The sequence below is a fragment of the Pavona decussata genome, unplaced genomic scaffold (genome assembly GCF_977016875.1).
Source record: "Pavona decussata unplaced genomic scaffold, jaPavDecu1.1 SCAFFOLD_254, whole genome shotgun sequence".
NCBI lineage: Eukaryota > Metazoa > Cnidaria > Anthozoa > Scleractinia > Agariciidae > Pavona > Pavona decussata.
In genome coordinates, this window is record NW_028145657.1 from 2,329,192 (window position 1) to 2,352,500 (window position 23,309).

The 23,309-nt window shown below is 38.5% G+C and overlaps 3 protein-coding genes across 3 annotated transcripts in view; 1 reads left to right on the plus strand and 2 right to left on the minus strand.

The window, feature by feature from the left end:
- The first annotated feature begins 497 nt into the window (after positions 1–497).
- On the plus strand, positions 498–1,897 carry LOC146456559 (uncharacterized). Its single transcript, XM_085092916.1, has 2 exons — positions 498–697; positions 866–1,897. Exons 1-2 carry the CDS (start codon positions 622–624, stop codon positions 1,750–1,752), a joined length of 963 nt encoding a protein of 320 aa, XP_084949042.1. The 5' UTR covers positions 498–621; the 3' UTR covers positions 1,753–1,897.
- Positions 1,898–5,621: 3,724 nt separating this feature from the next.
- LOC146456560 (solute carrier family 15 member 4-like) lies at positions 5,622–15,309 on the minus strand. Its single transcript, XM_085092915.1, has 5 exons — positions 15,197–15,309; positions 13,102–13,375; positions 9,011–9,693; positions 6,942–7,332; positions 5,622–6,139 (listed from the first exon to the last, which is right to left on the minus strand). Exons 2-5 carry the CDS (start codon positions 13,373–13,375, stop codon positions 5,784–5,786), a joined length of 1,704 nt encoding a protein of 567 aa, XP_084949041.1. The 5' UTR covers positions 15,197–15,309; the 3' UTR covers positions 5,622–5,783.
- A 2,681-nt stretch (positions 15,310–17,990) lies between these two features.
- LOC146456561 (solute carrier family 15 member 4-like) overlaps positions 17,991–23,309 on the minus strand; it is an 8,820-nt gene continuing 3,501 nt past the window's right edge. Inside the window, exons 4-5 of the mRNA XM_085092846.1 lie at positions 20,898–21,291; positions 17,991–20,459 (exon numbers count right to left, since the gene is read on the minus strand). Of these exons, the coding sequence (XP_084948972.1) occupies positions 20,098–20,459; positions 20,898–21,291 (756 nt within the window). The 3' untranslated portion in view covers positions 17,991–20,097. The remainder of the gene's footprint in view (positions 20,460–20,897; positions 21,292–23,309) is intronic.

The window sequence follows — 23,309 nt, forward strand, 5'->3', positions numbered from 1 at the left end:
TCCATTTTTTTAAAGGCATTTGCGATCCCAAGTTGTATTGCATTTAATTTTTGCTGTCCTGCAAAAAACCGGCTTGTCTTTCTTTGGCGCCAGGCTAACCCCAAAGTGACCTCGCGCCCTATCGTATGACAGGTGGTTTATATCCGAGAAAAAATCAAAACAAACATAAAAGAATATATTATTATCCTTGTATCATAAATATTAAGCTTCTTCAACTATAATTCCCAGGTCAGCGTTTGCCAAAGCTCAAATTCTTTCAACTTCCTTCGATTTGTACTCAGAGTTGCGAGCCAGAATTCGACGCCCACGATTACACGAAGATTTATCTTCCTTCTGACTGTGCTTAACAACCTGTTGTTAGCCAATCAAGAGTGTCTGTAATAAACAATAACAATAAGCCGAAGCATGCCCGTGACACGCGCCGATTGGACAATAGAAAATAAGACATTGATTGTATTAACACTTCACTGCCAATACAGGATTTATAAACCCGAGCGACTGGCACGTGTGGTTCATTTGAAAGACTTTCACTTCCAAGGGGAAAGTACAACTGGCTGTAAGAGGCTATTCCGAGGCGCTGGCCTTAAATAAAAGAGAGAAAGCGTTTATTGTAAACCAAGGATGCCCAAGTCATTTCTGCTCCGACGCCATTTGAAACAAGAATGGAACAGCAAAGAAGAAGCTCATTTCATGAAAGGTAGATAAAATTAAATATTTGCAATTCAAGTTCTATCCGACAAGAAGTTCAAAATGTATCCGCATGATAAAAACTAAGGTTTCATAAAATTGTGAAAGGAAAAAAGTAAGGTAATCATTCTAATATGCAAAATCATTTTCTGATTTGTGGATTGTGCATATTTTTTAGAACCTTTGCAATTTGGTCACTGGAATCGCCTGCCTCCACAGTCTGATTCTCTGAAGTTCAATTTCCAGCGACCAAATACCTTTGGAGGAACAGGGGAAGTCCATGAAGGCTACGCGAGTAGCAACCAAACGGAATTCGTCAGCGTCAATATCGTTCCAAATCGCAATCTGAAAGGAAACGAGTTGATATCAAGTAACCTTGGAAGCATTCTACAGGCAAAGGATGAAGAATACTCTACTGCAGAGAAAAATGATAAAACAAGATCGGGTAAAAACTCCAAAAGATCTCAACAGAAAGCTTTTGAAGAAACAAAGCAGCATCGTGAAGGCTCTAAGAAGCTGTCTTCTCCTTACAGTACAGCGACAAACAAGCCCCCATACAAGTGTGATCAGTGTGGCAAGATCTTCAAAACCAAGTACACCCTAACCATCCATCTTAAGATGCCATCCCACACCGGCGCCAAGCCGTTTGTTTGTGCCATATGCGGCAAGGGATTTCGCTTGTCCAGCACGCTGTGCCGACATAAAATAATTCATACTTCTGAGAAACCTCACAAGTGCCACATCTGCGACAAGGCCTTCAATCGCTCATCCACCTTGAAGACCCACATACGTACTCACAGTGAGTTGAAGGAATTCATCTGCGATATTTGCGGCAAGGGTTTTCATCAAAAAGGCAATTTGCGTAATCATGTTCTGATCCACACAGGGGAGAAACCTTATCACTGCAATCTTTGCGAGAAAGCGTTCAATAAGCTGTCCAATCTGAAATTCCATATGCACATCCACACGGACAATGCTCCATACCGCTGTCGATACTGCAAGACTTGCTTCACTCGGCGCTGCGATCTCAAGCTCCACATTTCCGAGTGCAATCACCAGAATTGAAGAAGGAAAAAAGCAGTTTAAGCGGTTTGCATTAGGTGACAGTTAATCGACATTAACACGTAAAGCAAATGGATGGTTTGCTGATCAAATATTTATGGCTGGAAAGCCAGAGATTTAGAGGAACTGTGTTTGAGAAACGTTTGAGCTTTCGAGAAATCAGTGTAAGGTTGTGAAAACACGGGAAAACCTAAGTTAGTAATCTATGCGTTTCAAAGCTCGTTGTTGTATATAATTATATCGATTTCCAAGAAATAATGAATATTTGGCTTAGTTACCGCAACGGACTAGCTAAATGCCACATTACTGGAAATCGCATTTGCTTGCATGGAATTTCAGCTCTGTGGCTACAGTTCTTTTCACTTAGCAGAAGATGAGTATCCCTGTTTAGGGGTAGGGTTAACCTTCAGAATAGTATGAAAGAAATTCTTTTCTACGGAAATCGGTATTTTGTAAATCAAAACAAGACATATAATTTACCTTACTGTACTTGTAAGTAATGCGCCTATTCGATCAAGAAAAAACGCACCAAGCTGGCACCACTTGTATTAATAGAATGAACTAGAGTATGTATTATACTTCACTGGCAAAGGTTATTTGTCTCTTTTATTCTTTATTATTATTTGCTTTTCCTTCAAGGTATTTGTTGTCTAGTTCACAGGCAGGTGAAAAGGACATTTGAAATATCTAAGAAATGCCTCTTGAGGCAGCAAGCAGACTTATAACTTATTAACAAGTGTCGAGCCCGCTCATTAACATAAATGGGCGACCGCAATACAAAACCTACAGGAAGCGAACGAAAAAAGGTTGAGAAAAATACAGAAAGGTTAACTTGCCTTATTTGCTACAATGCATCAATTCAGAGAATTCATTTTATTGTTGGGGAGGATCTCTTTTCAGACGTTTAATACTTGGAAGCGATTAAGATTCACAATAAAGGGAAGAGTGAACCTTTGTTTTGTTAAACGTTATACACTTTTACCAAAACAAAACTAAACATTCTCAAAATATGGATGCAAAAAGCGCCAAAAATTGAAGTCATATTTAAGCAGATAAACGGTAAAAAGCAACCGCAATTTAAGTGGATAAGTAGTTTGGCGTAGGGTTCCGCTTAAAATCGACCTTAACTGGCCTTTTACGATGATTTTCTCTACGTTAGCCCTTACCAGATCATTTACACCTTATTCATTACTTAACAAAACCAACTGAATCCAATTTAATGTGGATTTTGGCTCAGCACATAACGGAATTGATAATGATTCAACCGAGAAGGTATCACAGCGGAGCTAACCTTGACTCCAAAAACGCTTCCTTTTCGCTTTTGTGTAAAACTACCCTGCTTTCTGTTTTCGTATGCAAACGGCGCTCAAAACAACACAGGTTGTTTGTACAGTATTGTCAAAGCAATCACAAAGGATTTAATTATCAACAATAACAGTGTTCCAAGAGACCTAAGATTTGGCGCTAAGTGGGGAACTCATCAGTCGTAATTAACACGCGTAGCTTTTCAAAAGAAATCCTAATTGATGGAAACAGGTGTATCTCGTGTAGGCCGCTTGCTGATTTTTTCAACTTTTCAAGACAAAGCAAGAAGACAATAAGCGGTCCGCTAGTTAATCAAGCGCTTAGAAAATCTCAAAACTAAAACTAGAGAACTTTGATCTACGATAAAAGAAATTAACAATAACTGTCTGGAAACATCACGGAATTCATGTTAAACCTGGCTGGCGGCGATATTATGTGAACAGAAGGAAAGGACGGAAAAAAATTGCTTACCCGACGCAAACGCTTTTCTTGCAACCACAGTCAATTTGTATGTACGGTATTCTTTTATATTCAGTATCGGTGAAATTCAGTTTCGAAACATCCTCAAAGATAAGATTGAAATTGCCTATATTTTCTAAAATAATACAAGATAGCCAGTTTTCTTTCTTTCTTTCTTTTTTTTTTTTTTTTTCGATTATGTTAAAAGAACGTTAAATTTTTCAAGCTATCAGAATGAAGAAAAAATAGCATTTGATTTTTAAGTCGAACTTCACCTAAAAACACATGTTCTGGGTACAGTCTTTCAGCTTGCTCCCTGCGGAGCGCACGATATTATCCTATTATTTATAGTACTATTTCCAGCGGCGAGCATTTGAATGAAAGAAACTTATGTCACAGCAAGTAAGAAGCGGGCGGCCGCGACTTGCATAACCTTACAAAAATTATAATCTCATAAAATTCAAGTAGTCTTAACGTTCGATGCAATTGTATTTCCTCGATTGAGTTGTTATGCCGAAATACGTTATAGATGCTAAAATTAATACGAGTTAAGTTTGCAACAGTTTGACAAAATCAAGCGACCAACAACCGTAGATTATTCTGTATCAGCTATTCGTGTCTCGCGTGGGAGTCGGGATCTAAACCTAAAATCAAAACAAAAAGTCTCGCCAAGTTGATTGACTCTTGCACTAAAATTTTACTACCTAAAATATATTCCTTTGGATTTGATTCACGCAAATGAGGTTACTCACGAAAAAATGGAAAAAGAAAAGGAAATTTGTAGCTAAAGAAACAAGGGAAATCAATCCTTCCTTGATTGGAAAAATTCAAAGCCATGATTAAAGTTGATTTGTCTTGAAAGGCAGACAAATTGAAGAAAGATTGCACTTTTTAAATAAGTAGTATAAGTAGTATAAAACGAAAAATTTGTTCAATTAAAATTAAACGCCTTTTGATTCCGCAAAAATAAAAACCTCCACCACTCATGTGTCAATGTCTAAGGTTTGTTTAGTAAGACAATGAAAGAAGAGAGTAATTTGGCTAAGTAAAGCATTTTGTGTCTCTGTTAGTCTGCAAAGATGATCCATAATCAGACTTGAGCCGCAATTTTTAAATTAAAAAAGAATGACGACGCGAAGGTAAATCTGTAACCAATCAAAACAGCAACGGGAAATACTTGTACAATTGCTATAATTTTCGCTGAGTGAAAGCGCTGATCTTAATGAGACATATCTGATTTTAAGTCGTCCTTTTGGCTTGATTCAAATAATAGAATAAAGAAAACTCGCATATTAAGAAAATTCTTCATTACGGTTGTTTATGCATGATTACCGTTGTACCATTTTAGGTTTGTTCTTAACTGTTGCAATTATTTCGATTTTAAGTTATGTTCTTAGGTCTGGATAAAAACCGTTAATATTTACGCAAAGAATCCGCATTTGCAGTAATAAAAATGTACGTAAAATGAAAAAAAAACATACAGCGCAAAAAAGTTTAAAATTCGGAAATAGGTAGAAATGCATGGAAAACCGACATGATTTTCTTACCAAAATAAGCGCGAAAACACTACGAAGCGTATGGCTATATAAAACAATTTTAAACCTTTATTCCGAGCTTATGAGCTCAAAGCCAACGAGGCGTGGATGGTCATTTGCGCTATCAGCTTAAGAAAATTTTTCGCTTGTACTTCGAGAAATGTCAGTCAACTTACCAAAAGAAACTTTTCGGATAAACAAGAGAATACACGAACATAATCTGTTCAATTCCGAGAAGCGAAGCTGGAATTCTGTTTAAGAACAAATATGCGCACAATTCTTTAAACTAAATAAACTTTTTTGTGTGTTTGTTATGATAAAGTTATCCTTCAAATATTGCCTCTGAAAACGCAGCGACATGTTATTTTCAAAAACTGTAAATGGTTTGAACCCAGGAGTCATGTCATAAATACGTAAATTATGATCATCCGGGTGAGTGTAGTCCTGAGAAGGACTGTTTGTGGTGACTTTGACTGGCGTTTCGACAACCTGAGCGGAAGTCATCTTCATAGTAACTTGTGGAACGTCAGTAGAGGTGTTATTGGTCGTTTGTCAATAAGCCGTGATGTTATTGGCTGTGAATTTTTTTTCTAATGGAACATCGCGCTCTATACACTGACAGAGAATACATAAAGTTATAATTAAGAACACGGCGTTTGAGATTATTATAAAACTTCGGACCTCATTCTGACTGTCACTACATTAAAATCTTAGCAACAGACTTCATGTACACCACTAGTTATCGTCATCGGAATTTGAACCACAGTTTTCCCCTGCATTTCCGCCACTCTGACTGCACCCTTCAAGATGATTTTCTGACATTTGATGTTCATGGTCGGTGTATCGATACTTCACTGCTAACCACACGAACACAGCTGTGTTCACCAACATCAACCCAGCCAACAGGAACATGTAGTATTCCAGCGAGCCATGGTTCAGGTCATCAGGGTACCACGTGCCATGTGAAGCATGTTTCACAATGGAAGCCAATGCTGCTGCTACGTAAAAACCGAAGCCACTCATGGCCAAGGTCACACCCATGACCACTCCGCGCATGTGGGTAGGGGACTGGGTATAGGCAAACTCTAGACCTGAAAGAGTCATTGAGTCAAAAGATTTTATATGTTTCACAACACATAACTTGATATTACACAATATACCTGTAAAGTATAGGTTTGGTGATGAGGAAACCTGAATTTGAAGCCGGTGGCTTATAAGGTCGAGGACCTCCTAGCTTAGGATATGACAAAAAAACAGAGCCGGACAAGAGGCAAAATTTACGATACGAGCTAATTACAAGGAAGGGCGATATAATAATTGCATTATCTACAAAACGCGTCATAGAAAAGGTACAGGCATAAACAATATAAACGTAAATTAATTACAAAAATATATTCTACAAAAGCTACAACAAAAAGGAGAGTAAAAAAATAATCAAATTGAAAAATGGATGAGAATGTTCAATGGGCCATTGCCTAAGATAGCGGGATGCTTTCTGTTTTTGTAGAAAACGTTATTGAAGACTGAGTAATCTTTTTAACAAAGTGCCGAAAAAATAATCTAAGTACTGAAAAGTCTGGTAAAACACGTTTCTTTAATTAATGAATGTAGTTGTTATCGTGAATTGAATATAAGGAAATTATGCATTATGCAACTGAAGGCTCGTTTACTTCAATCTTCCGAATCTGTTCGTTTTCAGGCAGTCACTCGATGTATATGAGCTTGTAGCTAAGGGTGACTAATCGCTCTGACATAGGATAACGCTCGAAACGTCCGCACTCGAATCTCTTACGTTGGCCAGCAGATTACCTTATCAACGCTGTTGAAAAATTAAACCAAACATTTGTTTAATTTCTTGAAATTGAGGTGTGCTTGTTGTAAATTATTACTAACCTGTTACTACAGCAAAACCCTCACTTGTCCCATGCAGAATGTACTGTGGCACTTGATAAAACACACTCATGGTAGATGCGTTTACGGGTTTATTGAACACATTCTGCATGATCGTTCCATCGGTCTTGATCACGCGTTTTCTCTCGATTTCAATGATTCCCGCCAAAATCATTGAGGCAGCGGCAAAGAGGTATCCAATACCGTTTCTGCGCAGTGTTGTTAAGTTGAAGCCAAAACGGCGCAGAACTGGGTAGACAATTCGGTCCAAAACAGGAATGACAATTATCGTTGAGACGATATAAAAACAGATTAGTGAAGATGCTGGCAATGCATGGTTATCACTGACCTTTAAATTCAGGTACGACGATTGAAGGATGTAGGTGGTAAGACCCTGCATGATAAAAGAAAAATAAATAAACAAGTTGAAGGTAAACATTTAATTTGAAATCAAAAGAAGAAACTTAGCAGGCAAAGACTGACAATGTACTGGGCTTTTTTATCATTCGTCTCATTCGTCTCATGATTTCATAAAGTTTATCAATGCTTCTTACCAAAAACCTTAGCTAACTTCATAGCTGTAAGCTGAGAAAAGAGCTGCCAAACGCAAGTTAAGCTTCTCAGTATTATGAACTAGATTGACAGTTCGTTGTGTAGTAATTGGTTGAGAGCTCTTAAAGTGTTTATGACAATGTTATTTTATTCATTTATTTATTTATTTATTTGTTTATCTATTTTGCTTCATCAAATCTCCATGTTTTTCTGGCATGAGAATCGTATAAAAGCGTCCAATTTCATTCCTGGTTTTATACAAGTACCGCACGAGATCTAATGATCTAGATGTGAGACGGGGGATATTATAGCTATGGCGTCAAAACAGGATCGCGATTTCTGTATTCCTCAGTTGTTGTTTTTGTTTGTTTGTTTTTTTGTTTGTTTTGTTTTTTCAAAGTAAAAATTAAAATTCTACATTCTCATTGATAATTCCGTGCACACAGTTTTCTTCTTGGACACACGAAAAATAATTCGAGAAATACAGAAACCGCGAAGCTAGTGATCCTGCATCAGAGGTCACAGGCCTACTATGCCCTGTCTCCCGTCTTGCACGGTATTGTATTCAACTAGAGGTGAAATTTTATGCTTTTATACGCCTCAAATGTCGGGAAGAAAAATTGAAAAGGATAAATTTTGTTTCGTTTTCATTCGAGAACACTGACATGGTTTGATCATTCAAATAAAAATTTCCGTCACATACACTTTAAGAAGCGCATTTTCTTTTCTGTATAGATATAATTTTTTATCAATCTTGGCAAAAAAGAAAACCCGTAAACAAAAAATCGTCAATTAAAGCCTGGTTCACACTTGCCGGCATAACGACATAACGACATAATAACATAATGACATAACGACGGTAATGTGAACACTGACATTAAGACATGAGGTTAGGTGAAAAGAATACTTTAAAAATGGCGGAACAACCCACTTGTTGCCTTTGAGATGATTTAATTTGTTTCTTCGACGAAGGCGTCGTCGACGACAACCAAGGAAAACAAATTGCTAGAAGAAAAGAGTGGGTGCGTCCAGTATTTCAGGAAGAAGCTAGAAGAGCATCTACACGTCTTTTATCATACAATATTGGATAAGTTCGAGCCGCTTCAGCAATTAAGTTCTTCTTCATTTACACGAGCCGGGCCAGGGTTGCTCCGTCATATCTTTCAACTCCACAGTAGCCGCCATGTTGAAAATAGTGCTGTTGGCGAACTGGGTTCGACAATTTTTGGCGCTCTCTAATTGGTGGTTTGTTTGTGTCGTTATGTCAAAGTTGTTCACACTTGTTTGACAGCAACATAACGACATAACGACATAAAGAAAAGATCAGTTTTTTTTCCTTATGTCGTTATGTCGATGCCGTTATGATGCCATTATGTCGTTATGTTTACACACACTGCTAACATAACGATATAACGTCTTTCTTATGTCCTTATGTCGCAAGTGTGAACCAATGCAAACTCTAGACCTGTTGTTTTATCTCCACTTATATCACAATAAGATAATAACAAGGCACTTTTTACCTGACTAAGTACGGTCCAGTAAAATATGAACGTCAAGAAAATTGGCATCAATCGAACCACAGATTTAACACCTTCTACCACATCATCAGCAAATTTTCCTCCGTTGGAAAGCTTAGCACCATCAAGCCAATGGGTAAACCCTACAGGTTTCTTGCAGCAGAGTTTGTCTATCAAGCCTCGACCAACAATACGAAACGTTTCTGCTAAATAATTGCCCCGTAGGGGCTGGACAACGTAGTGCTTTTTCCCAATAAGTAGTATGATGATTGCTAAAACCATCGAAAACGCAGATATAAGATAACCATAAAAAAAAGAAATTTCTTGTTGAACGTAAGATACAACGGTGAACGCCAGCAGCGCGCCAATCATGATGAAAAAGAAAAACCAGTTAAAGAATTTCTGCAAAGTCTCCGGCCCTCTGCCTTTGAATTGGTCTGCTCCGAATGGAGACACGTTTGCCTTGATTCCTCCTGTTCCCATGGCAATAAGAATGAGTGACACAGCTAGAAATCCTTCTTTTGTGGAAATGCTCAACGCGTAGGCTGCTGGGTAGTTATAGGTAGTAGCCACGAGAAGGGTGGTGCCGAGTATGTAAAACAGAGAGCCTCCATATATGGCGTTGAATCGCCCAATCATCGTGTCTGCGAGCCATCCTCCAATTATAGGAATGAAGTAGCACGTTCCTAAACAAACAACAAAAATGCTCACACATGTACAGTTAGGAAAACTTTTAAGTTTAAAAAGTTCTTCAGCTGGGGGTGAAAAATGAACCTCTTTATCCCAAAGCGCCGGTATGGTCAAAGTCGTCTATAAATAAAATTGGCCAAAAAAAGTAACGGTTGAACTCCGAGTGCGCTTTCCTAAAAACGGCGATAGGACTAAGTGCATGGAGTCTTGTTTGATCTGAAAAAAAAATTAATAATAATAATAATAATAATAATAATAATAATAATAATAATAAATACTTTTTGTCGAGTTTCTGTAGCTAGTAGGTGACACTAGATGGAATATTAAAATCAGAAGGCTATATATAGAGTAAGTGACTTTCGCAAAGCCTTTGATACTTTAGAATGGTCACTGATACAACATGCTCTCAGGATTTATAACTTTGGGACAAACTTAAGGAGGTGGGTAGAGGTCTTCTACAAAGACATTGAAAGCGCAATCCTAAACAATGGTTTCGCTACTAACTGGATTAAACCCTCCGTGGGTGTGAGGCAAGGCTGCCCTTTATCTCCTTTTCTCTTTATTCTGACGGCAGAACTAATGTCCAACAAAATTAGGCAGTCTGACAATGTGAAAGGCATCAACCTCTGTAATCACGAAGTTAAATTGAGCCAGTTTGCAGACGACACTAATCTTTTCTGTGCAGACGTGGGTTCGGTTGAGGAGGCATTGATTATTTTAGGAGAATTTGGGAAAATATCTGGCTTACGTTTAAACATTGAAAAAACAAAGGCTATGTGGTTAGGCAAGTGGGCTAATAATCGTAATAAACCATTAAGTCTTAAGTGGGTTCATTGCCCGACCAGATTCCTTGGAATATATTTATCGTATGATTCTAAAGGTAATGATGAACTAAATTTTAAAATTAAAATCCAAAAACTCCAAACGAATCTTGATATTTGGAGATCCAGAGACTTATCACTGTTTGGAAGGGTTCTAATAATTAAAGCACTAGGGATCTCGTCTCTTGTTTACTCTATATCCAATATAGACGTTCCAAACGATGTCATAGATAATGTTAAAAGACGCCTTTTCTGGTTCTTATGGAAAAATAAGCGTGACAAAATTAGAAGAGCTGGACTTTACCAGGAATATGTCAAAGGTGGACTACGTATGGTTGATGTTGAGACAATGATAAAGTCGTTACGTTTAGCTTGGATTCCTAGGCTTTTAAACTGTCAAAATCAGAATTGGAAGACGTTACCAGACTATTGTTTTAGAAAGAGAGGAGGTCTGAGATTCCTTCTTAACTGCAATTACAATGTCAAGTATTTACTCGATCTACCAAGGTTCTACAGAGAAATGCTCGAGTTTTTTAGAGAGCTAAGAACTCTTTATTCTACCAGGGACTTTCATGACACAATTTTGTTCAACAACAAGGATATCCTAATTGGTGGTGAACCCTTTTTTATTAAAGAGTGGTTCTTGAAAGGAGTACGAGAAATCAAAGACCTACTGAGAAGCGATGGTAGTTTCTTATCTTTCAATGACTTTCGAAGGAAATATGGCTTAACTAACACTAACTTTCTCCGATTCTATCAGGTCGTTAACGCTATACCAAAACACCTGGTCTCAAAATCAATATCAATGCAATATTCCGCCTTGGCTCATATCAACGATGTAACTTCTTTTCATCTTGGAAATGAGGTACGAATCAACCTTATGGAAGCGAAGGCGAAAGATTTCTATTGGCTCATTATTAATAAAATGTATAACGACAAGCATTCTGGTCCCCAACGTTGGGACACTACTCTCAATTTAGATGAAGAAAAATGGAGTGACATTTTTAGTTCCGTTCAGGATATCAGCAAGGAAAATAAAATGAAAGAATTTCACTTCAAGTTTATACACAGAATTATTGTTACGAAGAAAGAACTTCACAAATTCGGAATTAAAACAGATAATGAATGTATTTACTGCGGGGATCAAGACTCTTTTGACCATACTTTCCTTGAATGCCACTTCACTCAGCGCTTCACTAGAACTTGTTTGTCTTGGTTTAATGATAACAATAACACAAACTTTACTCCAAACAAAGAAGAACTCTTTTTTGGAATCTTTAATAACTCCATGCCATTATTAAAGAAATTTAATTACACACTCTTATTCATCAAGCGACATATATACACCAGGAAACTTAACGAAGAAGCATTGCTTCTCTCCGACTTTATAAAAAAAATTAAATTTAAATACCGCATTGAAAAATTTCAAAGTTAATTTTAGCTGTCGAAAAACAATATGCTCCTTCTTTTACCTACATTAGCTTCAGCTAATTTCTTAAGTAATAGCTGCCGCGCTAATGCAACGGCTTATGCAGTTTGATTTTGTGTGTACGTGTGTTTAGTATCTGCGTTTAAAATAAACTTCTGTCATATAGAATAGTATAGCCTGCGAGCAAGCCCCCCACCCCCAAGCTAGAGAGCTTGCTCGCAGGCTAAGAATTGTAATACGGTAATATATTATCACAACTTTGTAATAATAGTAGCATTGTAGTTGTTGTATTATTATTTTTTTTTCTTTTCTTTAACTATTTGAAAAGTGTAATAAGTTTTTATGTAGTGAAATAAAGTTCTTCTTCATTAAAAAAAATAAAAAAAAAAATAAAAAAATATAGTGTAAGTGAACTTTAAAACTGTATAAAGTCAGATATAAAACTTCATTCGACCGGCCGCATCGCTGGAGTCAGATTTGTTTAATCGTCAGTAATATTATGATATTCTTAAATAAATTTGAAGAGAAATAGGAGAAAAACATTTTGGATTTTAAACAGACCTCAAGTTTAATTACGCCATACGTAAAAAAAAAAAGAAAGAAAAAGAAAACGCATTGCAGTCAACTGACGTCCTATTACAGGGCGTGAATTGGCCCGTACTGTCTAGTTACCGTATAACTTGCACGCTGTCCAAGTACACTGTCCCATTAACACTTCAATCATGGCTGCTTAATAGCCAATCAAATTCAATGATGTTGGTATAGTTAAATTAAATGGAAATATTTATTTAATTATGCCAAACTTGTGGTATTCCCCAAAACACTCATTCAGTAGAAGTTTTTATATTATTAACTATCCCAAACTGGGTGCATGACTTCCTTGTGCTTGTACTTTATTAGCATGTGCACGTGAAGTGTAATGATATTACTAGGTTTTGGCTCCTGCCTTCAAAGACACCGACTGTTATAAAAGTATATTAACTACGCATGTGATGACTGGAAAAGAAAAATTGAGTTTTTATGAAAGATTGCATTTCTTCTACCGAGTTCGGTAGTTAAGTCAAACGAATTTTATCTTTGTTAAGAAGTTCGTTGAGCAAAATAACCAGTAATCAAACCCAACTGAACTTGAATCTTATGACTTTAAAACTTACCTTGAAACGCCAGATTGATTGTACTGGGCAGTGGCCTGGCCAGCTTGAGAACATTTTGACAATAAAACACGATATTGGCAGTTAAGCTATAGAAGGTCAAACGCTCACATAGTTCGACAAACAAAATGCAAAGAACAGCAAAATAGCTGGTTGTTCTTGATTGTTCCGGGGATGATTGACATCCTGCTTCAATGGTACTATCTGTCTGCTGTCTTTTTTTGTGGTCATCCTGGATTAAAGGGATTCTCTCATTCGAGTCACGAGATGCAGCCATCTGCAAATCAACAGTTAACAAAACTATGTAGTTCGAACGACAACCGTTTTGATCAGTGTCACATTGTCACGCAATGTCGCACATTGTCACGACTCTTTAATTGTTCTGGGTTATTTTTTATCAGCATTTTTATGTTCTTATTAAAAATCCCACTTTGTACTTTACAATTTAAAAATGAAAGGGACACAAGAGCTGTCGAAACATGTTTTCAAAAATCAAAACGATTGTCTTTTTTCTTAAACTTTCAACCTGCTTATAAGGCAGACCTTTTGACTATGTAGTTATAGAAATGGACGACACCATACAAACGTCAAGGTGAATGGGGGAAGGGGGTGCTTACAGTTTAGTGATTTTCTAATGATAGAGGGTATCAAAGAAACCAAGAAAATTGGAGAAAAAGATATGTATCACGGCTACACCCTGTAATTCCGCTACTGAACTCGAAGGGAAAGCTGAAAGCGAACGTTTCGACTGGCATGAATTCGTCCTCTACTTTTTAACTTCAAATGTAACTTCCTCTTCTTCCTTCCCACGTCTTTCCTTTTTTGAAAAAAAAAAAAAGAAAAGAAAAACGAAACCAGATTCTTTCCTGGGAAAGTGAAAAAAAAAAAAAAGAAAATAATAATAATAATAATAATAATAATAATAATAATAATAATAATAATAATAATAATGAAATAAATGACTTTCTTTGCATGGGAGTCGAAGTATTTATCACTGTTGCGCGATTGCCGAAAAGGCCATTGTAACCTGTATGGATCCTACAGGCTGCTCAAATTGCAAATATTTGCGTGGTAAGTCATGAATTAGTGTCAAACGACCGCGAACGAAAATGCTGCTGGTATACGTGGGATCTGTGGAAGATGATATCGGCCAGAAATAACTTATGATACAAGCCAATAAAAAGTAAGCAAGGCTGATAAGTACTGCGTAGAAAACTTAACACGACAGCGACATGATTGAGACCAAACCGATAGTCAAAACTGCAACCCCGGACAGCTGTTTTGAGCTAGTTGGGCCTTGCAAGCACGGTGTAGCAGAAAGAAGCAGATTGTCGGCAGATTGTTCAACCACGGTGAGGTCAGCTGTCTACTAAATATACGTGGTAATGACTCCGGATGAGCCCAAATTCAAATGGTTGCTAGCGTCACGTAGCGCGTGACTATCACAATGAACAAAAAGAATTTGACATATCACGCCAAGGTCGCGATAAGCTGAGTAAGGATAGACAAAACTTACATGAACAAAATTTTATGAATTATAAATATCTTCTCAGCGCCTTTTTTTATAATGCATGTTTTCGCGTATTTAATTGCGACGCGAACGACCAATAAAGCCGACTGGGGCGTGAGTATTTAAAACGAGGAGAAACCGGGGAAAGGGGGCCTTCTATCTCCAGTCTCCTCGCATTTATTATATTCCATTCCGGTGATTCTCGTTTATGTGTATTTCTATTGGTAAGCTGTTAAAACTAAAATGACGCATAAACATTTTTAACAATAAACAATTCAAAATCAAGGTTGCATCAGCGAGACATGAGGCCGAAGGAAAGGGACTTCACCTCTAGCATCCGTTCCGGTCAAGATATCGACTATTTATCGCACTTTTCCGGCCGAGTTTGCAATTGTAGACGTTTCTTTGTGTGTTTTTCTGTACACGGTTTGGAACTTTTGTCTACAGCGCGTTTTAAAATATTGTGACCAAAGTGTAATTACATAGCCATAAGTGCAAAAGTAACGTGAGATTTAAACAATGTCTGAACTTCATGATTTACTCTTAAATTCAACGCAACAAAAGATAAAATAGCTACCAAAAACCTACCTCTGGATGCTTCAGCAGAATGAAGGGCCCAAAAAATGGTGAGAAGGAATAATAAGCGATGTAAACAGATCAGAGTCATTCAGTTTACAATGATTTAAGGTTTAAAATTCCGGAAAATCAGGGCTGGTTTGTCATGTGAGGGAGCCATCCAATCGTGTGATGACTGCAAACAGACCAACCTCTTTGCCGGCCATGAATTGAAGTAACGATTGCAGTTAAAATGATAATACAATTTATTTTTATTTCAACGTAGGGAATATAAGCCGTAAACTTGACTCGTGCTACAAGTGAACTCTTACAAGCATCGCCATCAGAGCTTGCATGTTGAACATTCAATTTCCAAAGAAGAACTTACGAGAATCGATCACGGGATAGTGTGAGTCATTGCCCAAAGGTCATGTTGGGCTCACGAAAATTTACGTGTATTCTTAGGATTTAGTCATTTTAGTCTTACTCCCAAAAATACCCAATGTCATTAATTTTTGCTTGTTCAGAAAACTCAGCAAATATAAAGCAGAACCTCGATTTGACGAAGTACCAGGGGATTATGGAAATTGTACGTTTCAAAAGGCCGCGACGAGCTAGAGGAAATCATCTGTTATAACGAAGACTTCGCTATATAGAGGATCATTAACATTTCAGATCATTTAATTTGTTTCACTGCTCGTCCTCATTGAGAATCATATCGTCAGTTAATCTTTAAGGTGACACTAGTAGCAACTATGAATCCAAGCTACGGTGTGTATTTTCTTAAGCGTTTGTGGCAAAATCTAACTATGTGATGTTGTTCCGGCGGGGTTGTATCAGGGGCACCCAACGACAGTTTTCTCTTAAATCCTTTGAAACGCAATTTTAAGCTATCTGGAGTGTCTTTAAAGCTCTGTAGGTTCATTTTAGGCCGCGCTATAAAATTTTTATCTGTTCGGTCATTCTAGGGCCGTGAACTAGAGTCTTTTCGAAATTACTAGGGCATTTTTGTCCATTGCCCGAAAACCTCAGGTCTTATTTCCTTTCCGAAAATCTTAGCTGACCTTTCTTCGGTACCCGAAACCAGATTTTTGTCAATCCGAAAACACTAGGCCTTAAATTTTCCATTTCAGGAAAGTGCGAGGTGAACATTCCCTTTAGAAAATTGTAGGGGATTAAGGGCCTTCCGAACAGATAATTTACCGAAACGATCCGTTGGGTGCCCCTGTTGTATATAACATCATAGTTCTCGTCGTTGGTCATTACGCAATATCCACTATGTTGATTCGATCAGCCGTGGGCTTTTATGTCACGTGCCATTTGCCACTCAGTTTCCTATGACTATCAGTGACATGTCATGTCCCCCACCCCCAGCCCCACTGTCATGGGACCCGCACTGTCAGTATGAAGTCTGAATGGTACATTTGTTTGGGAAAATCCATACATGGATTTTGTGATCACGCAAGGCTACCATGATTTCGGGGAATTCCGAAATTGGATAGCCGGTAAAGTAGGTCTGAATAAACAGCGGTATGAAATCGAAATTGAATTGGCGCTGACCTGTTTGTCCAATTACATCCCATTTTTCAACCCGCTTCCTCCATTACATGCAGCCCCACGCAAAAAAGAAAATAATAATAATCAGTAAAATTAAAAATAAAAAATTAATTAAGTAATTAATTAAGGTTCTTTCAACGCTGATTTATGCTTTTATTTTGTTTCAATTTGTTTATCTGAATTGAATGGAGCAACTTTATTTAGATACAAATTCATTAGGATTTAAAATAATAGCAAAAAAAATAAAAAAAATAAAACACACTATAACTACCGAAAGGACAGATATGATATATTTTAATACGACATGGTTAGACAGTTTGATGTGTCTCGAATTAAATCAACACTTGCGTTGTCACGGCTAAGCGGTCAAACTGAACTTCGGAGTGTGCATGAACGCTTGAATACCCGCGAGCAGAGGCCCTTCGATCTTCCTAGATAAGTCGAAGGGCGTCTGCTCGCAGGGTAACGCTTGAAGTGCTGTGTAACGTGTCTGTTCGCTGGAAATAATAAAGACTTTGTGCGAAAATTATTTCAAGTTGAGGATTTTGCTGTATTCTAGAGTTCCCGCACATGTTGTCCGAATCTGTTTCAAGACAGTCGTAGACAAATCTAGTTTCTAGGGGAAAGTTTTCTTCCATGTAAGAGGGGTCACTGTATGGCTCGTACATGACAGTCAGCATGCCATTTCACCTGATTCAATGAGATTTGCACTGATACATTTGACAGAGTGAGCTGGCGTCGGCCTAAGTGGTCGATGCTCAGGATACAGCTCTTTTTATTTGTAACTGGTACTACGCTGGGATAACACCAAATCCGGCAAGTTAAAACACTCTTTTCGGATTCAACCGCACGGAACGTGGTACCAAATTCGCGAATCCGTAAGGGGTTACAAATGTTTTTATGCTATATGATGAAAGTGATTGATGAAGCTAGCCCATCAGGCAAAGCGCTTTTTTTATCTCAAGTGTGGCGGCCGAGCTCAAGATGGAAAAACATCCACCAGCACATAGATTCTTACAAGACTCTGAACACTGCAAATCATCAGTCATGATCAGTTTGTAGATGTAGGAGTTACGATTGGAAATTAAAACAATTTTTTAGCGCGCGTGCTTCCCTATCTGATTCTTATTGGCCTCTGTCATCATGGTACAGTTTAACATAGTCGCACGGCCGTGCGTCCATCAGATGGCGTTTGCAAATCAGATGAGGAAGCATGCGCTCGTTATGTTATAAACAACTTGGTACAGAGAGACAACACCATTAAAAAATGTGTGTTTATAAAAGCTTGTCGAAGTTTAATGAAACGTTTACTTAAGATTAAACCGATATGAGAAACCACTTTCACCTTTGTGGTTTTGTACAGCAGATTTAGAGAACTAATATTGTACGTAAATAAGCAGGAAAAAAACCTGTTTTCCAGGAATGATTTACTTTATATCCACTATGTTAAAAAACAATTGGTTCATTCTTTTAGCTGTGCGTGTATCGAGTTGTCTTTCAATCTTTCAATCTTTATTTGTACTCACTCTTGCTCACTCCTGTGTTATGGATGCACTTGGAAAGTTTGGAGAGCACTCAAGAAACTAAAGGAGCTCTCGGCTCGCCTCGAGCAACTCTGATCTTACCCTTCTCTCGTGCTCTCCAAACCTCCAGCGTGCATCCATAACTCGATATACCGCACGCTAAGCATGAACCAATTTCTTACGGTTTAATGCTCACGAACCCTGGTGCCAAAATGTATAGTGATTTGGGTTTACCTCAGTGTAAGAACCTGACAGGTTTTTGTTTGTGATGTAGGTAATTGCTTTCCTTCCCTGAATTGTTTTGACGTTTTTATTTCCTGTTTTACATCAGCTGTGAGTTGTGCAGGTTCTTACACCGAGATACGCTGTTCACAGTCCCCCTATTTTTTCGTGGGATTTTCGAGACTCGTACGATACGCTTTGATCGAACTCCCACCAGCTTGGTTTGTAAAGGCGAGCGCAACCTGGGGAAAGTGTCTTAATTGACTGAGGGGAGCAGGAGTCTTTACAAACTCTGTTAGAGCTAAAGGGTGTGCAGTTTAATTAATGTAGCTTTTTGTTTATTTATTTTGCCACACCACAAATATGATGAAAACAAAAAAAAAATAGGAATAGATTTAACAATGACGAGGAGACCTAAAGGAAACTATGAAGCTTATATTAATTAGGTCTCCTCAGTGATTGTTTTACAAGATGAAATAGAAAAAGAATGTAAGAACATGACGACGGATACAATTACAGTATTTCATACAATTACAATGTCAAACGGAACAATACAATATGAAAAGAAAAGTTACAAAAAAGTTAAAGTGCCCCTAACCCTTCAATTTGTTTTCTTTTGGTAGATTTCCATATCTTTCAAGACCTTATTTTCGAAAAAATTTTTGAGAAATATTGAATCCTTTTTTTTACGAGCGCTTGAAGTTAAGGCAGTCTTGTCGATATTTTCACCTATCGTTCGCATTAGTCCCCCACTCGGCCAAATATGTAGCGTGACGTAAGAAAAGGACATCGTGCAAAAATATCCGAAGATTCGCGGTAATGCTTCAATTGTAAACAGAGAAAATGGTTGAAAAATGTGTGGTTTTTGGATGCAGCAACTCTCGAAATGTAGAGAAAGGAATCAGCGTGCATAAGATTCCTTCTGGTGTCCTTTTCTTACGTCACAGCTAAGAAAGTGTCAAATATCGGACGCTTCTCATTGGCTCGTTCCTAATGAGCCCACGAGCCAAAAATTTGTCCAGCGGGGCTTAACGCGCGCAAAAATTTAAAAATTTCAGTAACTTTTAGCGCTCGTAAAATAAAAAGGATTCAATATTTCTAAAACAATTTTTCGAAAATGAGTTCTTCACAGATATGGAAATCTACCAAAAGAAAACAAATTGAAGGGTTAGGGGCACTTAAATACTTATTAAACACATTTGTATGAAAACTTCTAATAAAGCTATTCGATTGCTCTTTCATTGACTGAAATATTTAGTAATTCGCTGTTAATTTCAGTTCATGCCTGCTATATTGTAATTAGTTTTAATTAAAGAGTCAAGCTGGTCGTGAGCTAGACTGTTCTGAGTCCTCTATTTTTCCGTGGAATTTTCGAGACTCGGAACGCTTAGGTCGAACTCCCGACACTTAGTTTGTAATGGCGAGTGCAACCTGGGGAGAATGCCTAAACTACTATACCGAGGGGGTCCTAGTCGGGTACGTTTATACACTCTCCCCACCCCTGGTTCCCTTCACCGTTATAAACCAAGATGGCGGGAGATCGATCGAAGCGTACGAGTCTCGAAAATCCCACGAAAAAAATAGGGGACTATGAACAGTCTAAGCTGGAGCTAGCCTATAAATTGATAAGAATCAACGAACAGCGGAACTATTCGAGGCACACAAAAAAACCCGCTCCGCTCTTGTGACGGTGAAGTCATGATCATGATCATTACTTTCTGGGGTGTCATGGTTACGATCAACATATCGATACTTCACCGCTAACCACACGAACACAACTGTGTTCACCAACATCAATCCAGCCAACAAGAACAAGAAGCGTTCCAGCGAGCCATGGTTCAGGTTGTCAGGGTACCACGTGCCATCTGATGCATGTTTCACAATGGAAACCAATGCTGATGCTACAAAATAACCTAAACCAATCATTGCCAAGAACAGACCCATCACTACTCCGCGCAAGTCTGCAGGGGACTGGGAATAGGCAAACTCGAGACCTGAAAAGGAAATGTACTTATAATTATGACAGCTAAACTCCCATCAGTTAAATAAAGAGTGCTGAGAATGGGGTATGATGATCTACAAATGAGACTAGCCTGGGAATGGTACTTGACAATCTCGGTGGTAGAAGGTGACAACGAATCCGTGAATAACATACATGTCCCTACATTTGTCGGATGAAGGGCACAAGGAACTATCATCCAGATAAAATGGACTGAAAATAATCTAAGCCCCGTGGTGCCTTCATGAAGTAGAGGAAAGTGCACTGTTACTTTCGAAGTCGCCATATTGAACGTATTTGCAGGTTATTACGGTTAAAAATCCCTTTTCTAGATTCTCCGTTCTTTTCAACCACAAAATCTAGTGAATCTTGGGTCAAAAATCCGGTTCCGGATTCGCCGAAAGAAACAAAATTAGGTCCGAAGGCGCCCTACCTGTTACTGACACCAAAGCCTCACTTGTCCCTAGCAGAATGTACTGTGGCACTTGATAAAACACACGCATGGTAGAAGCATTTACAGACCTAGTGAACAGGTCCTGTTTGATCATCCCGTGGGTCTTGATCAAGTGTTTTCTTTTAATTTCAATGAATCCCGCCAAAACGACTGAGCCAGCGGCAAAGAGTAGTCCAACACCGATTCTGCGCAGTGGGGTAAAGTTGAAGCCGCGGCGGCGCAGGCCTGGGTACACAACTCGGTCGATTAACGGGATGATAATCAGCAACGAGACGTTTTCAAAAAGGTTGAGGGAGGCCGCTGGGAACTTGAATGGAATGTTATTGACTTTTAAATCCATGTGAGAACCTTGAAGGAGGTAAGTGGTGAGACTCTAGCAGGAAAAATAATGATATAAATACTGAGACAGATAATACTTGTGATCATCATCATATTTGATTATAATAATCAATGAATGTATCAGATAAATAAGAGACCATGGCAGTTGTGAACGCATCTTAAGCAGATACGAAAAGAAATCCTGAAAAAAAATCAGGCTTGAACAGTAGTCTCTCATTTACTCATTTTTCATATTCAATTTCAATTCAATTCAATTTTATCAAGCATGATAAAGTTATCGATTTGATTATGAAAATTGCGGGTAGAATTATATTTAAGACAACGTTTCGGTGTCCTCATGACACCATCACAAGGTCAAAATATAATGTTCAACAGATAACAAGAATATTAATGTTCAAGTTTAAGTTCTTAGTCCCTTGAGGCTAGAACCATTTTCTATCTCCTGCGATCGTCTGCGATCGTGATCGGAGGATCGCAGACGATCGCAGAAGTATGTTTCCATATGATCGCAGACGATCGCAGACCTCATTGCGATCTGCGATCCGCGATCAAATGGAAACCAGCGCTATCTTCTGCGATCGTCTGCGATCGTGATCGCAGGATCGCAGAAGTATGTTTCCATATGATCGCAGACGATCACAGACCTTATTGCGATCTGCGATCTGCGATCCGCGATCATATAGAAACCAGCCTTAAGAATGTGAAACATATTAGATGTTATTGTTCTTGATGAATGTTGACTTTGGCTGTGATTCAATATTGATCCAAATCTTTTATGCTCATCGATTCGTTGGTAAAGATGCCGGCGCGTGTAACCAGCATAGCCGGCATCACACCAGCTCAGTCTTCATCTCTCGAAAAGTTGGAGACTGAGATCTCAAACATAAAGAAATCAAGCCCGCGTTGATCAACGAACAATCATACAAATTTGAATGTGAGGACACCGAAACGTTGTCTTAAATATGATTCTACCGGTAATTTCCATAATCAATTCAATTTTATTCACACTTATTCGAACGAAATACAATGTATTTAATAGTAAGAAAAAATTAAACACGCACAGCAATTTATTGAATGATTTTACATTCTACGGAAGAAGTGCGTAGTGGCCAAAGGAGCAAGGCTCTCGTGTTGGCCACTACCTCTGTGCAGTTAAATAATACAGGGGGAAGTAGAATTTATATCACTGGTTGAAGAGCTCTGCTAGTTATTCATTTGCCGCCATTACAACTACAATCAACCACGATTCTCCCGGCTAGCCCTCATAGCTCAGTCGGCAGTGCAACACTTCAAATCCGCAAGTTGTGGCGTTCTATTCCCATCGATTTCAAATATATTTTTCTTGCCTCGCGCGATTTTCCATTTCGTTACTAGTGGGCCGGGTAATTCTGATGTGTTCACTAAGAACTTTAAGATACACTGAGAGTTAATTCCCTGACTTGATCCATCTTTGTGTCGTTAAGCCTGGTTTACACGTACGACGTAAGCATAAGCATAAGCACAAGCATAAGCACAAGAAACCTGCGTGTAAACCGGTGCCAAGCAAGCATAAGCGCCTTGTGCTTGCGCTTGTGCTCATGCTTGCGTCGTCCCGGTTTACACGTACGACGCAACGATTTCCATTCTCTTGTGCTTGTGCTTATGCTTGCGTCGTTGCGTCGTACGTGTAAACCGGGACGACGCAAGCATAAGCATAAGCGCAAGGAAAGGAAACTGAAAAACTGTGACAAGTTGTCAGTGTACAATCTAGTTGCTCATGCGTTGCCATTTTCCGCCATGTTGGAATCAAATCTCGCGCCAAAAGGCAGCCCGGCTGCGCGATTGCGCCAGATTTGTTTGCTTCTGCGCTTGCGTATGTCACGTTATGCTTATGCTTATCGCACGTGTAAACATCCTTGTGCTTGTGCTTGTGCTCATTCTTATGCTTGCGTCGTACGTGTAAACCAGGCTTTACTGATAGAGGCACAACATTCATCGCTGTAGAGCACTGAGCCAACCAGTAACTCAGACAGCCTGTCAGTCAGTTAGCGAGTTCCTCACGGCATCAACTAA

Coding starts and splice junctions, on each gene's coding strand:
- LOC146456559 (XM_085092916.1), top strand. CDS start 622: ATGCCCAAGTCATTTCTGCTCCGACGCCATTTGAAACAAGAATGGAAC. Junction 698..865: donor AGAAGCTCATTTCATGAAAG/GTAGATAAAATT, acceptor CATATTTTTTAG/AACCTTTGCAATTTGGTCAC.
- LOC146456560 (XM_085092915.1), bottom strand. CDS start 13,375: ATGGCTGCATCTCGTGACTCGAATGAGAGAATCCCTTTAATCCAGGAT. Junction 9,694..13,101: donor AATCAATCTGGCGTTTCAAG/GTAAGTTTTAAA, acceptor TTGTTTGTTTAG/GAACGTGCTACTTCATTCCT. Junction 6,140..6,941: donor GGGTTTTGCTGTAGTAACAG/GTTAGTAATAAT, acceptor TGACTCTTTCAG/GTCTAGAGTTTGCCTATACC.